General features: G+C 30.7%; 2 protein-coding genes across 2 annotated transcripts; one reads left to right on the forward strand and one right to left on the reverse strand.

The window, feature by feature from the left end:
- Window positions 1–3,077: 3,077 nt before the first annotated feature.
- Window positions 3,078–12,702, forward strand: LOC105149472 (Myb-interacting protein 120). The gene is made up of 12 exons (XM_011061912.2): window positions 3,078–3,785; window positions 4,907–5,292; window positions 5,364–5,684; window positions 5,950–6,174; window positions 6,265–6,480; window positions 6,579–6,698; window positions 7,231–7,368; window positions 7,562–7,819; window positions 8,047–8,234; window positions 10,087–10,330; window positions 11,011–11,207; window positions 11,448–12,702. The coding sequence occupies exons 2-12, from the start codon at window positions 4,915–4,917 to the stop codon at window positions 11,629–11,631; spliced, it is 2,469 nt and encodes an 822-aa protein (XP_011060214.1). The 5' UTR covers window positions 3,078–3,785; window positions 4,907–4,914; the 3' UTR covers window positions 11,632–12,702.
- Window positions 12,703–13,935: 1,233 nt separating this feature from the next.
- LOC105149501 (uncharacterized) lies at window positions 13,936–16,822 on the reverse strand. The gene is made up of 3 exons (XM_087406103.1): window positions 16,677–16,822; window positions 15,255–16,029; window positions 13,936–14,946 (listed from the first exon to the last, which is right to left on the reverse strand). The coding sequence occupies exons 2-3, from the start codon at window positions 16,015–16,017 to the stop codon at window positions 14,444–14,446; spliced, it is 1,266 nt and encodes a 421-aa protein (XP_087262229.1). The 5' UTR covers window positions 16,018–16,029; window positions 16,677–16,822; the 3' UTR covers window positions 13,936–14,443.
- Window positions 16,823–16,825: the final 3 nt, after the last annotated feature.

Below are 16,825 nucleotides of genomic sequence, written 5' to 3' on the forward strand. Positions count from 1 at the left end.
AGAGTTATGAAGTACCATTAAAAACATTTGTGAGTCATCCAGACATTTTTAATTAAATATTAAAATATCGTCACTCTTTCAAAGTATTGTGAAGTGTCTGAACGTATAAGTTAAGTTTAATTTTATATATAATTTAACAAAACTAACATCAGATAAAGAAGATATCATCAAGCATGATTGAGATGATACGTATGCAACTATGTTCTCCATTAATTAAAAAATGCAATAACCAAGATAACTATGCAATATGTCTAATAAAAAACAATACAGAAATAGGAATGCTGTACAGTTTAAATTATGTTTTTATATATTAAAGTATATTATTGTAAGTCTGATAAATGCGAACAGAGATCATTAGATTTAAGGGGATGCTAGAGTGAAGGCTGTATTTAATCAAGATCGATATTACAGGTTTTCATTTCGAATATAAGATGCTGCGCCCTCTGAGTTAATATAATTATGCAGGAAATTTAATCGATTAATTATCGATATTTTTTTTTCCGTTTCCTACATTACCATCTTAGCAGGGACGAAAACATGTTTAGGCTCGGTTCCATAAATGTAAGATTTATTTTGGAAAATTGTCCAATTTTAAAATTAAGAAAAAAATAAATCGAATTGAAGTTAATCTTATATTTGTAGAATCGGGCCTTAAAAATACAATTGTATTATGTACATAAGAAAATTATTATAATAAATTATTATATTTAAATTATTATTATTAGTTCATTTTCTTGTGCGTCATGTGAGGCATAAGAAAATGAACCACTCAAACTCCTTTATTTCCTTCCTTTCCATAAAATAAACTGATTGGTCGATTTTCTTATTCCTCATGTTTTATACATTATGCAAGGGGCTGTGCTCCCCGTTAAAGCTGTACCCACACAAACTTGCATAACCGCATAAACGTATGCATAAAGAAAATTATCCAATCGTATTTCTTCTATAAAGACGCACGTCAAATTTTGTCCACCTCAAATTTTGATTAAAATATACTCGATCGATGCGTATTTGCACGAAATGAAGGAGTCTAGCAGAAAAAAATGTCGCGAACCGAGATATTAAGCGTTAAAATTGACAACTATTTAAGTTGGGAAATACAATATATCAGCCGCGAAATACTGCGCTGCGAGCATGCGCTGCGGTCACATTTTCATGCTCTATGGTCACGTGCTTCAAAAACACAAAAGTATTGTTTCAAAATATAAATTCACTGCTTTAAATATATAAATTCTTTACATTAGCAGTAAATTTGTATATTTAAAGCAGTGAATTTGTGTTTTTTTAAAGTACTGATCTTTTGTGTTTTAAAGCAGTATTTTTGTGTTTTTAAAGCACTTGAGGTCAATTGTGTATCTTTAAATGAGGTGAAAATTATAAAAGTGAGCAAATTTACTAGGTGTTGACTAATGAAATTATCAGTATTCTAATAATTCGCTCACCTTTATAATTTTCCTCGTTTCAAGATACAGAATCAATCCTCTGAGGCCCTATTCTTGGGCACATATGAATAATTTTCTCATAGGAAAATGACACTTTCTCGATTGTGATTAGTCAATTGTATACGGAATTGCTATTCTGATATGCGATATTTGCTCAAGAATAGGGCTCCTGATCTATTGAGCCGGTTCTACATTAATTGCAAGCCGATCGCAACTAATATATTGTAGAACCGGCTTTGTGTTTTTGAAATGTGACCATAGAGCATAAAATGTGATCGCAGCGCATGCTCGCAGCGCAATATTTCGCGGCTGACATATTCCCTAACCTAAATAATCGTCAACTTTAAAGGGCTCTGCACAATAAAAGGAATAGGGAACAGAGAACAGAGAAGAAGAGAGAGTAGATAAGAATTTCAACCTATCAGAAATCATGTATTATGGAATGAAACAGTTTCTGATAATGCTTAATATCTCGGTTCGTGGGCAGAGCACACTTTTTTCTGCCAGATTCCTTCATTTTGTGCAAAAACACATCGATTGAGTACATTTTTATCAAAATTTGTGGTAAACGAGGATTTCTTAACATTTATCAGAAATCAAAAATTAACTTGATAACTGGATCGCTTCAAAACAACCAGTCTCCTACCTGGTTGTTCCAGCTGGAATCCGTTTATTGCCTGAAAGATGGGTCAAGATTGTGACTTACGATGGAGTACTTTGAATAAAGTAAATAAAAAAAATGATTTTTATGTTTCAAATCAATGCATTTTTTTTATCAAAAAATTTGTAAAGTCATACTTGTACATCCATAATAATAAATTACATTATCTAATATAAACAATACGTTTTTCTAATATTTTAATATATATTTTTCATATAATTAATTAATATTACATTTAAAAATTAAAATTATTTATAAGCTACGAGTAAACGCTGGATGTGCTAAAATGCTATTTAATATTTAAAACGGATAATATACAATAGACATTATTGTATATTTCTGTTTATTGTATATTCTTATCTATATTTTAAATATTAAATAGCATTTTAGCACTCGACATCCAGCGTTTGCTCGTAGCCTATATATAATTTTAATTTTTAAGTATATTGAGTAATAATTTTTAATAATTTTTAATATTATTTATAATACATAATAATTTTATATAATATTTATTTAATAAAACTATATTCTTATGACAGGTTAAAGTTGACTTCATTGTATATACAATATCAATCTTCATGTGAACAAATTTGAATCGCCGCGCGCCGCCATTGCGACTCATCCCTCGTACCAGATGATGCTGTGGTGTCGCGTTCGACGATACGCAGGAAGTTTCCCATCTTGCTCGACAGTTTCGTCATTCGTCAACCCGTTCAATCTTCGCCCGCGTAAGCGCGAGAAATTTCTCGACGACTCGCAAAGTGCGCGAAATCGTGTTTATGTCCCGTCCGTGCTCGTCGCATACGATAGTATCCGTCCTACCATCACACGCTCTACTCGATCGGCCTGGTCGATCGCGTTATCGCGCGGAACGTTCATTTTCCCAGCCGCAATTTTCACACGCGACAGCGATGCACTGTGGGCCAGCAATGGTGGGCGCGTGATTTTGAACAATTCGAGCTATCTAAGGAACGCGCAGGTACGTGTATGCCCGACGACGAGATACGCGCGACGCCAAGCCCGTTGCATCGTTCCGGATCCCGTCGCTTGTCTGGGGATGGGATTCTGAACAACGGATGGTATTCGCACCGTGCTCTAGCGACGAAGCCCCGATTTCGCCGTTTTCGTTCGACCCCGCTCGATCGCCCCCTTTTCCCACCCCCTCCCGCTGCTGCTGCTGCTGCTATCCACGAAAACTCCGTTTGAGGTTAGGTCCCGTGCCGTACGTCTCAGCTACGCGCTGTTGCGCACGACGTTCTTCACGATATCTCGTCCGTCGGCGTGCCACGCGTCGGATCTCCGGATCCGTCGTACTTGGCGCGGCACGCCGCTCGTGAGCGAGCTGTCGTGTACGCGCTCGAAAATCTGCCTCGCAAAAATGGCGCGTTCCCCCGAGAAATGGCGCTAATGTTCCACGACGACTTCGCGCTCCGCACTCTTGATTCAAGTTTATTTTCATTTTTTTTTCCTTCCTCTCTCCGTCACTCTTTCCACTTCCCTCTTCAGCGTGTTCGAATTCGTGTCCGCGTTCAGCGTGTTCGAATACACGATCGTGTCAAACTTCACTCGGGTGAATGACCGAATCGACGTCCCGCGACTTTTCAAAAGTACGACCAGGACGAATTTAAATCGCACCTCCACACCATTTTGAAATTCTTAACTACGTTGGCAACGTAATCGAGGTGATTATTAGCGTATAGCATATAGATCTTGCGTTCGTATAAGTAAACAAAATTGCGTTTGGATAAAATAATTAAATAATTGAATTTCTTGTCAGGCGAATGTGTGTAAATTTACGTGATTGCTATTTAATTATGGCTTGATTAATTATATTTATCTAAATGGTATTCAGTATTCTTCATTTCACAATAGATTGTCTTATTTTGAGTTCAATTTCTTTGTAACAAGTTCCTAAATAATTTGAATATATATAAGTTTAAAATTTAATATTGAAAATAATTTTATTAACTTATACTTAGTTAATTTATTTATGAATGGTCATGTTTCTAATCTTAATATTGTTTATATATCAATCTAATTATACATTTGTTCTTTTGAAATACTTTATTTTTCAAGAACTTTTTTTTACAATCAAGATCATTATAATATCACTAAAAAAGAAAGTTTTATTTGCAAAGGTAATACTTTGTAGCTATGTTTGCATGTTATATTGCAAATATATTTAGGAATTCTTGTAATGCGATTAAGGAAATGCTGAAGATAAAATTACCAACATTATACAATCATAAAAAATTTCCGAATTTTGACTGATCGGACTAAAAAATGCTTTTACAGAATTAAAGTAGACACAAAATTAAGAGAGGGTGCAGTGGACTTTATACTAAAATTGCAAAAAAAGTTAAGTAAGTTTTTAACTTTTTTCGATTTTAGTATGAAGTACTGCACTATCTTCCAATTTTGCGTTTATCTAATTCTATAAAAGAATTTTTGATTTCATTTAGTCAATTCGGAGATTTTTATACGACTGTAATGTCGATAATTTAGTCACTCGAGCATTAATTGTTTTACAAGTAGAATTGATGTTATATAAATAAAAACTATTTAAATAACTAATTAAATAAAAAATATTTCTTATATTTAATTGTTATTGGACTGCTATTTAACTGTAAACTTTGCATTATGATCGATATTCAGTTGATTATTATATTTGAGACTGTCTTAAATAGTTTCAAGATGTCATAAGTCAATCAGAAGATTGTATTAGCATTTTAAGATATTACTTAAGACATTAAGTTATTAAAATAAGATTATGTATCTGTCATTCCATGATATTTTTGTTCAGGTATCGTCATGTCCACTAATAAGGGACAAAACACAAGGGCTCTAGTAGAACCCTTGACTTTGGATTCCCGCACACTGGGAGACAGTGATCTTAGTGCACTGACTTTGTCTCACGGGAACGAACAGTATCCATCGAACGACTTTGAAGAGTTTGCGAATATTCAAGCAGAACTTGAATGCATAAACTCAGAGGGAGTTATGACAGATGAGCGAATAGTAATTGACGAGAATGTTGAGACTGATACGACAGTACCTGATGTGGAGATGACTGAAATTTCTGAGCAAGTGCAAACTGAGCACGTTTACACGATAGCTAATCAAAACAATCAGAATATTGTGTTTCAAACGAAGCCCACTGTGCAGAGAGTACCGGTGTCAGCAGTCCAGGTAACGTTTTCAATTGTAATAAAAACTATTGATTAAATGCTATGGTCTGTTTACAAGAACTTTCTCTTTAGGTAAAACCAAACATCTGTTCAACTACGCAAAGTCAGTCTATTATGATAGTGTCACCTGTGAGCGGACAGGGCACCAGCCAAATTTTAAAAATTTCACATCCACCGACAGCTTCAGCTGAACAGTTGCAATCTTTAGCACAGACTCTAATTACTGGAAAATCTGTGGATGGAAGCGTTGTTCAATTAAGGACGCAACCCTCGAAGTCTGTCACGACAACTAGTGCCTCTGGGAACATCACGATCAGTAACATGCAGAATGTTAAGTTTTCGCAGCCAACTACATTGAAACGGACAACACAGAACGTATCGCAAGGGCGTAACGTAAGATATTATGATTCTCAAAATTCTTCGTAAAATTATATAACACATTTGAAATACAATTAAAATATAAATTCCCGGATTGGGTTACCATTTATATTATATATTTCTTTATTCAAAATTTTCAATTTTTCAATCAAACCTTGTATAAAACCGAAGCATGCTATAAGAATCGAATTTGAGACTCGCTGATCATTCTTACATGGAACTATACGCTTTATTATTATAAAATAATATATCAGATATCAAATTACAATATCTTTCATAGGTATATACGAAGATGATATTGACAGGAAACCAATCACAATCTGGTACTCAACAAGTTCTCATTACAAGTTCACAAAGTGAAAATCAATCGGCACAGGGGATTAAATTTCTCAATAATACTTCTTCTAGTTATGTCAGTCCGACGAAAAATATAACGTTGGCACAGATGGGCACTATACTCTCTACCAACAAACAACATATTTTGCCAACATCTTCGCCAAAGCAGGTTTGTCTCGAGTTATGTGAAGTCATTACAGACTATATGCATCTTGCGCAACAATAGTTATAATACATATATCCTTCTATTTTTTTGTAGAGTGTAATACTGAACAAGTTGTTACAGTCTTCGACATCTCAACAATCAAAAGTGACCATAATACCAACAAATACTGTAAAATCACCTACAAAAATCCTTCCTGCGCCAACCCTGAGTATTCAGACCAAGTCTTCAACGACGACGAATCAACAGCCTACATTCATTACGTCCAAGTCATCCGCGCAGCAAAATCCGCAGAAAGTGATCATTAGACAGGTTGAAAGATTATAAATTATATTCAAATAATTCTTTTACATTTTGAAAATTATATTCATCTTTCGATAAATTATACATTATAAAAATTCTTTCTTTAGGGTTCTTTGAAACCTAGTAATGTACTCGGAAGTGGACAACAAGTCATTAGAATACCTGCTAATCAGAACATTGTGACCGGATCAAATCAAGTTCATCAAATTCAGATGTCTGGAAGACAAGTACATCTTATAATTATCTCATAATTTTTAATGGATTAATTATAACTGTGTATATATACAGGACGGTTAAACACTTAAATCGACCATCTAAAATATTTTGCTTATTTTTGATAATATAAAAAAATGTTTCAAATGAAAATGGACCGGCTTCGAAGGGGGTATTTTGGTCATAGTTGATTTTTTTTAGCTGAAGACACCAAAAAGATATGTAGGTTACCTCCTCTTTTTAAAAATAGAATTGTATGATTTTTTTTACTCAATATGATATATTCCTCTAATTATTCTGCACATAAAAGTATTAAGAAATTATTACAAAATATGTCCCCCTCGAAATCGTTCCATTTTCATTTGAAATATTTTTTTATATCATCAAAAATAAGCGAGATATTTCAGATGATCAATTTAAATGGACCACTGTGTGTGTGTGTGTGTGTGTGTGTGTGTGTGCGTGCGTGCGTGCGTGCGTGTGTGTGTGCGTGCGCGCGCGTATGTATACATATAGATATGTATTATATTATACAATTTCTTTCAGGTGCAATATGTGAGATTAGTTAGTACCCCTTCAACAGGATCTACCAACGTTGTTACCGTGGGCAAAACAAAGGCCAGCGCAACACTTCAAACTGTAGGTATCGGTCAGAAAATAGGAAATCAGCAACAAATTGTAAAGGTACATGAAAATTTATAATAGTAACAATAATTTTTCATCAAGAGAAATATAGAGGAAAAATTATACATGTTTTTTATTTTTTATTTTAAAAATTTTATTAATATTAAGATAATTTTTACAATATTTTAGATACTATATATAATATTTAGAATGTATACTATAAGTGACATTCTTTTATGTGATTTTTATTTAGGTTGTACCGCTAAATACTGGAAATCAGTCTTTGAGAACTGTTGCACCAAAGGCAACATTGACAACAAATAGTGGTCAAAAATTACTCATACCTGCGGCAGCTGCTGCTGCCGCAGCTGTCGGCGGTCAGTCAAAGAATGCAGTGGCAATTCCTGCATCAGCATTAAGCCAATTAGCATCAGGACAGGCAGTCTTGTCAACCAATCCGAATGTTGGGAACATTGTTGTTCTACCTGCTCAATATATTCAACAACAACAGGTTCAATATCCATTTATGTGATCATTCAATTTGTATGCTTTTCTTTCTTGCATACTAATATTAAATAAGTATTCAAAAATAAACTTTAAGTCTACGAGATTCCGAGGAATTTTTTTATCTTTATAAAATACTGCAATTGATTTTCACATAATTTTTCTGAAAATATATATATCTTAAGTTACGATTTTGTAAAAACTTATATATAAAATATTGCTATTTCTGTGCAGCCAATAGATGAGGTAAAATTGAAGTCTCCAACAACGCCAGGTCTCTTAGGAAGTTCACAAAGTTCTACAGCGACTTTATGTGTAATTGATGGGAAGAATTCTCAAAGAGGAGTTTATAGCAATGTGGAGCCGAATGGTATCAGGCCAAGAAAACCATGCAACTGCACCAAATCACAGTGTCTTAAGCTGTAAGTATTTTATTTAAAAATTTTATGATTTTGAAAAACTATTGGTAAATCTCCAAATTAGAGGAACCTCCCTCTCTCAATGACCTTGACATTGACATATGTTGTCAAGATTATGACCCTAAGTAACCTCCAAGTTTTAGCCGTCGCTTGTTATTTGTTATTAAAAAGTTATTAACAAAAATAATTTAAAAATATAACGTTACGATAACATTTTTAAATTTATTATTTTTTAACACTGAATAGGACCCGATAGGGATCGAAACATCTGTACGAATTTAGATTGTTTATAATAATATTACTCGCACATTATCCTGAGTGGTTCTTAGCTCTATATTATATTATTTAATTTATTTAAAAATATAACATCTCATCGTAACACAACTTTCACACGAAGCAATTCTCACCTCCCCCTTCTGTTTTAGAAGCGTATGACTTCTACGCGAAGTTACTCATTCTACCTCCCCCTCCCCCTATTTAAGGGCCGCAGGATTTCTACGCGAAGCGACTCTCATTTCTCCCTCCGCTAAATGAATGCACGACTTCCTAATTGTACTGTTGCACATGTGGATTTCGATTTTGTGCAGCAGTACAATTGTGGAATTCGTGTGTCCCTAAAGCAGGGGGGAAAGGTAGGGTGAGAGTAGCTTTGCGTGGAAGGTGTGCTCTTCTAAAGTAGGGAGGGAGATGGAAAGAAAGTTGCTTTGCGTCAAACATTTCTAAGCTAGGGAAGAAACGTAGAATAATACTTAATATCGTATATGTATAACAGAAACAATACATTATTTTTGAAACTTGTTATTAATAACTTTTTAACGAATAACGAGCGACAACTAAAACTTGTTGGAGATTATTAGGGTCATGATCTTGGCAACATATGTCAAGGTCATGGGGGGGGCCTGATCTAGAGATTTACTAAACTATTTAATAAAATTTTCTTGATTATTAATTTATAAATGTATATCTTTCATACAGGGTGTCTCGAAATTTTTTATTTTACCAAGCGCTCTTGTAGATAGTGTTGTGTAGATAGTGGACTAAACTGAGTCCTGTACCATTTTACAATTTTCGCAATAGTTAATAAGATATTAATTGCTAAAAATTTAATTGGCCGTTAATTAGTCTTCAATAATTTTTTTTCTCAAATACTATCAACTTTATAGAAAAATTGCAAGAAAAAAATTGTTTATTTTCTTCTCATAAAATTCTAAGAATTTTTCCAGAATTTTTTATCAATTTTTTGATACTGCATTTTCTTAATGGCAATTATTTTTACCAACATGAGAAAATACGGTATTAAAAAATTCTAAAAAAAATTCTCAGAACTTATGAGGAGAAAATAAACAATTTTTATCTCTTGCTGTAAAGTTGTAGTATTTGAGTAAAAAATTAATGGAAACTAATATTCAGCGATTTTTAATAGTTAATACCTTGTTAATTATTGCGAAAATTGCAAAATGGTAGAGAACTTTTCGATTCAATTTAGTCCGCCCCCTATCTGCACAAGAGCGCTTGGCAAACAATTTCGGGACACTCTGTAGGCTTTTGGATTTTTACTTTCATTTGTTATTTTCATATCTAACAGTGTGACAGTTAAAAGCTTCTTTTTGAAAGTATTCATTAAGTTGTTAATTTATGTATGTACGTAATATTCCTTACTAAAAAATTGTTGAAATTTGAACAAATGTAATCGAAGTAAATATCATTATAGAATTATTAGAAATTATTAAAAGTTGAAATTTTTTTTAAAGCAGAATCAATCTGCTTGTTATGTGCTTATGTTTTAATTTAAGTAATGTTCATATTATTTGAATAAAGTCTAAAGAAGAAATCTAAAAAAAGAGATCTTTCACAGTTATTGCGATTGCTTTGCAAACGGTGAATTCTGTCATATGTGCAATTGCAATAATTGCTCGAACAATCTTGGTAACGAGGAAGAACGGCAGCGTGCAATTAAATCCTGTTTGGAACGCAACCCTAACGCCTTCCGGCCTAAAATTGGAAAAGGTCGTGAGACTGGTGAAGATATAAGGAGACATAACAAAGGCTGCAATTGCAAACGTAGTGGTTGTTTAAAAAATTATTGCGAATGTTATGAGGTATTTTGAACTACATAGATATTTAATAAACACTTAAGAGCTTGTAGATATACTTTTTTCTGATTTGCAAAAATGCAGCAAAACGCTTAATTTTAATTTAATTTTCTATCCTTTTATTACATTCTATATATTTCTTCCTGACAATGTGTAACTAACGTATTCACCGGGTATCCGGAAAGTATCCGGTATCTGATATCCGACACTTTGACTATCCAACCGGATATTATTAGTAAAGAAAATTGAAATTTGATATCATTAAATTGTTGATTCTTTCTTACAAATGTTCTCAAAATAAGTATGCACATTCATGATGCTATAATATCTTATATATTGCAAAATTACAATTTTTTCTCTATAGATTTTTTTTTGATACTCGAAACCGATCAGATAACTGGAAAATGTCGGATATGCGAATCGAAAAAATTACCTTTTCAGATATCCGATGATACATTCTATTCAGATATCTGATATCCGGTATCCGAATTTTACGATCCGGTGGATCCCTAGTATTCAATACTGCTTATTTAATATAAAATGTTTAAAGTGCAATTTTTTTACATGTAAAAATTTTAATATTTAAGAGTTTTGGATATATATATATATATATATATATATATATCTATTTGTAGATAAAGAAATTTAAATATAATTTAAATATAATTTAATTATTTGCCTTTCAGGCAAAAATTCCATGTTCTGGAAATTGTAAGTGTATAGGCTGTCGCAATATTGTCGATCCAATTTTGCAGAAGAAATCTTTAAAAGATCTGGCGGAAACAGCTGAAGTCAAAACAACTAAACTTAGTTTAAATAAGACGCAGTTACAATTATCCGAAATGGCATTTAGGCCACCTGCAACATCTAATACTGGTACAAGGTATGACAAGATATTCTTTATAAATATTGCAATTTTTAAGAACCCTGGAAATAATGATATAGTAGGTATATACAATGAGGAGCAAAAATGAGCTTGTACTTCGCGGCGCGCTCATCTATACTAACGTATGTATGTATTACACTTAAGTACAAGCTCATTTTTGCTTGTTATTGTACGTTTCATAATTTCATATATTTTTATTATATATTTTAAGTTATGTTTATTTTTTATTTATTATAGACAGCCATTCAATTTTCTGACGGAGAAAGTAGTGGAAATAACATGTCAATGTTTAATGGCGCAAGCAGAAGAAGCGGAACGTAATATGCTTGACGACGAGACGTCCCAGCGTCTCATTATTGAGGAATTTGGTCGATGCTTAAAGGAAATCATTGAGTCAGCGCACAAAGCTGAAGCTACTTAGCAGGTGCACGTGCGATATTTGCATTGTAATTTTCATCTATCACTATTGATTATGAGAATTGGATATAAATAAAGATAGTATATATGTGTGTTGGTACCAAAGACATTATATTACACGAGATAAAACATGAGAAGTTTTGGGGAACTTTTTAAATTCACTAAATTATTCTTTAGACGCCTTTCAAAACAAGTCTACGACGAATAATTTCGCATGTGAATTGCTTCCTAATAATATATGGAAATGATATATATGAACTATAAATGAGAGCACCTTCAGTTTTTGACTAAACAAAAAATGTTTTATAATATATATATCAACATAAGATAATGAATATTTTCGTTTTTAAAAATAAGTCATGTTGATTTTTTAATTTTGAATGAGGTAAAAGAAATAACGTCATTTTGACGATAAATGAAAATTTTTTATTTGGTACATATTTTTTCAGGATATAGTAAATGACATGTTGATAAACAAGAAGCGATAGCTGCTCACCTTGCAGTTCAATTGCTTGACCATCATTACCACTTAACAAATATACACAGTGTTCAAAGAAGATGATAAAATATTTCGTGACTTTATCTCGTCAGTCTATCAGTTGCATTTCATATATTTTTAGAAATAAGTCGTTATATTTGCGAAATAATATATATTAGATGCTAAAATTAAAATAATTATGGTAAAAATTTCATTGATTTGCGCCTTTCTTTAGTTTATTTAATCATAGAAAAGTGCCTATAATGGTTTAAATCACAGTTGCTACGGCTTGTATTTTAACTAATAATAGTACAAATATATAAACTTCATTTGTATATTTCAAAATATACTAATGAAACAATATTAGTAATGTTAATGTTATATACAGATATATATATATATATATTACATTAACGTTAGTAATATATGATGTATAACAACTGCGACTTCAGCTTTTATAGGATTTTCTTCCTGTAATTGCATATAAAGAGTCCTATATGTTATATTTACACCATACATCTTATTTAACTGAATATTAGGTGTTTTATATAATAGCACTATAAATATCAAATAAAACTCTACTTTCAGTAAAAGGTACTTCATATGAAGAATTCTATTATCCGTTAATACTCTTAAATTAATCTTAACTCATCCCTAGTTTTTAATGGCTTGTAACTTAGGTTATCGATGATACGATGTTAATTGAAGTAAACAATGTCGTTCTTTTAGACTACAAGAAATGGAAATATGCGATGCTTGAAGCATCTTGTATTATACATATATGTATATGTATATAATTAAAGCCACCTGTATTATATATATATATATATATATATATATATATATATATATATATATATATATATATATATAAAATACAGGTTGCTTTGATTTGAGAAATACATACAACACATAATTATGTGTGTATATATTTTTCAAATTAAAATTCTAATTGAAAGTGCAGCTACAGTTTGTATAGAGATATTTATATGCATTCATATTATATTATATGCATTGCGATTAAAATGTACATACATCAAAATAGCCTCCCTTATTTTTTGCCTGCGTCTACAATGAATAATTCTATTTAAATTGCTCTATCAATTTTGAGAAAACGATTCATTTATTATTCTCTTTAATTGTCTCTCCCCTCCCCTCCCTCTCTTTCTGATTTCGTATTTTTTTCTTTCATATCTCTTTTGATATTCAATATTTACATACGGGATACTTTAACATTATTGCGATGCATGTGTAAGTTTGAGTTACTGCAACATGAGTCTGTTGACGGATTACAAAGTGTCAACTCCAAAAATATCAAGTTACAGCATATGAAATTTTTGATTTTAATTATGTATCATATTCTACATATGTGTATATGTACAAATATATAGAATTTTAATAATTTTGCAGTAACTACATATTATATATACTAATAGAACAGCAGCGAAATGTGATTGTAATACTTATGAAATATGATTGTGAGCTTATGTCACAAATTTTTTAATTAAATTATAATCTTTTAAATTAAAATTTGAATATTCAAAATTAAATTATTTTATTTTATAAAATAAGATTTTTTAATAACAATATAAAACAAGCAAATAAGAGTCGATTCTTTAAAATATAAACGTATAAAAATTTTTTAAGTAATTAATATTTTTCAGTGCTGTTAATGTTCTTCGAATATATCTATTTATAATAGCAGACAAATTGCTGTTTTGATACAAATAACTTATGCTATACAATACTCACATAGTAAGAAATGCTCTCCGTAATAATACATATGTACAGTAGAGGATTTTAGTACTTCGTTATATATATAAATGTTGGTTATAATATGGGAGGATTTTTAATGATGGGTCTTACAATGTTACTTAAGCGACTTGTGTAATCATATTTCAAGAAATAAATAGTTTAAAAGAAATTATATTAATATGTATCTTATTTTTATAAATATTCTAAATATTTTAAGTATAATAGTTAAGTATTATGATGTCAATAGACTCTAGAAAATTGAGATATTCAAAATAATATGTATCGTAAGTAAGTCTTACTTAAAAAATATATTATTTATACTGCATATTCGCATGTGTATTATATTTTTACAATTCATATTTACAAGTATTTTACAATTTTATAAATTCATAATTAAAAAATAATTTTTATACATAATCTATACGCTGTGTTCACTTAAAAAATCAGAAATTCTGATTTTATTGCATAAAACAAAATTAACAGTTTTTTTTAAATAAAAATGAATTTTTTTGTAAGTGCATGTAATACTAATAAAAAAGAAAAATAAGATAATATATAAATATATTGTGAAAGAGTACATCGCCTAAAATTTAATTATCTTATTTTTTGGTTTATTACTGTCATATTTCTCTTTTGTATCTTCCTGTAAAGATTCTATGGCAGAATTATCCATTTTTTCCACTGTAATGATATTATCTTCCTTAGCATTCACTAAGTCAGGACAATCCTTTTTTAAGTGTGTCACAGCTCCGCAAATTTTGCAGCAACCACCATGAGGATAAACTCCTTTGGGATTATCAGGACATTGCATAGCAATATGACCTTGCTCACGGCAAATGAAGCACTTAGCGTATCTATAGATGGAATCCTTGTTAACTTTGCATTCAAAGTGGGTGTGTTCTGTTGAACCACATTTAAAACAGATGCCTGTGCAGGCCTCACTGCGATCAAGCTCAGGACAATCAGATAGATTGTGTCCAGATTTGCGACAATTGAAGCAAACAAGTTTTCTGATCCGTGCCAAAGCTTTCTCAGCCTTGCGTCTTTCCAGCTTCATCGCTAAATCCACTTCAGATTTTGGTATACCTAAATAATGATAAGATGTAATACAAATATTATATTTTGGAATTGAAGTGTTTAATATTTTATTATTACTGGTGCAAAATATTTTAATTAAATCTATGGACCCTGAGGTTTAGATTCTTAAGTAAGATTTCTCAATTTCCATATTTAAAATTTTGAAAAAATATATAAAGAAAAATCAAAGTAATTCTTTTAAGTTCCATGAGAATTTTTACATGTTGATGGATATAAATAAGTATATTAAAATTTTTTATAAATTCTTGTAGAATTCAAAACTGTACTATCATATATTAATATGATTGTGTACTTACCCTTCATTATCATTTTTTGTTTAAGTTCTGCCAATCTTTCTGCATCTTCTTTTTTAACAGGAAATCTATCATACATGACAATTTCAGTTTCTACACCATTGATTATTATTTTGGTGACACCAGCATCTGGCTTTCTTCTTTTATATTCTCTCTTTTTCTTAAGTTTTCCTTCTCTTGTGTGTATATTGTTGCCAGAAACATCCTTCTTAAATCTTTTAAACCCATCGTTAGATATTTCTAATTTCCTTTTCTGATTCCGTTTCTGTCGTTTGCTCAATACAACATAATTCGAATGTATATCTTGTGGAGTATTCAATTCTTGTGCAGAATTTTGTTCACTAGATACCGAAATTGTATTATTGATGTCTTGCTTCTTTTTCTTTTTGTTAGAAAATTTAGTTGTCTTCTTATCTGTTTCAATTTTTTCTTCTGTTTTTTGTGATTCTTTTACATTATTTTCAGATGTTACATTATTTTCAGAATTTTTCGCGAAATTTCTTTTTGAATTTGAATTCTTATGTTTTCTTTTATCAGACTTGGATCTATTATCTTCAAATTCTGCCCATTCCTGAATATTTTCATTAGTACTATCATTAAAGAAGTCTTCATGTTCTTTCAATAATTCCTTTGCTGACTTTTTCTTTTCTAAAGATTTATTTTTGTTCTCTTCTATTTGCTGTTTCATTACGTTCCATGGTGTAGCCTCATTTGGTAATCTCTCATTTGAAGCTTTGGATCCTTTTGCTCTTGCAAATCTAGTCATTTTTTTCTTGCACTGGCAAACAAGTATAATTATTTAAGGTTATTTGTTTGAATTTATTAAAGAGCGTTTGAATTTTTCTGAGTTTTAAAATTTTATATATAAATATATATTTAATTCTTAATGATTTTTCTTATCTTATGAATTTTTTGATCTAATTCTTGATTCAATTAATTAAAATATATACTTTGATATTCAAAACCTTGCATTATTAAATTTTTTAATTCTTTTAAATTTATAAAAGTTTTCCATTTTTTAATAAACTTACACAATGCAACATTGCTTTTACTTCAAAGTAATTACATGTTACTCTTAAATATGAATTCATAGATACTTATATTGAATTGACGAATTTGTGTATTGTTAAATTTTGCAATGCAGATATCTATAAATTTTACTAATTATTCAATTGAGCTATCTAGTTTCCAATTTTAATAAAATTATTTAATAAATTATTTGATTGATTTTTGAGATGCTCAGGGCTCATATAATTATCAAAATTATCTCATTAAATTATCAAATTTTAATTCAGCTATGTACAAAATTAATCATCTTGTAAAAATAAATTCCTCCTCGCAATAGATTAATAATGTAAAAACATAAACATTAGTTCGCATTAAAAAATTCAAATTTATTTTCAGAATAAATAAATGTTTTCTTACCAATTCTTTTATCGGAGTACTCGTAATGTATTATATGTTCATATATCTTCACGTGGAAAACTCAAATTAGAGGTTAGGAAACTAGGACTTCTTTCGTGTGTTCCAAAACTACATTATCGATTTATTCATGTTTGAAAAGCGCATGATCA

Source organism: Acromyrmex echinatior, chromosome 5 (assembly GCF_024713525.1).
Source record: "Acromyrmex echinatior isolate Ae372 chromosome 5, ASM2471352v2, whole genome shotgun sequence".
NCBI lineage: Eukaryota > Metazoa > Arthropoda > Insecta > Hymenoptera > Formicidae > Acromyrmex > Acromyrmex echinatior.

Bases quoted from the DNA above. Each gene is read 5' to 3' on its own strand.
- LOC105149501 (XM_087406103.1), bottom strand. From the start codon at position 16,017: ATGACTAGATTTGCAAGAGCAAAAGGATCCAAAGCTTCAAATGAGAGA. The intron at 14,947-15,254 runs GTAAGTACACAA...ATCATTATTTAG, and splicing joins ACAAAAAATGATAATGAAGG to GTATACCAAAATCTGAAGTG.
- LOC105149472 (XM_011061912.2), top strand. From the start codon at position 4,915: ATGTCCACTAATAAGGGACAAAACACAAGGGCTCTAGTAGAACCCTTG. The intron at 6,175-6,264 runs GTTTGTCTCGAG...ATTTTTTTGTAG, and splicing joins CAACATCTTCGCCAAAGCAG to AGTGTAATACTGAACAAGTT. The intron at 8,235-10,086 runs GTAAGTATTTTA...GATCTTTCACAG, and splicing joins AAATCACAGTGTCTTAAGCT to TTATTGCGATTGCTTTGCAA.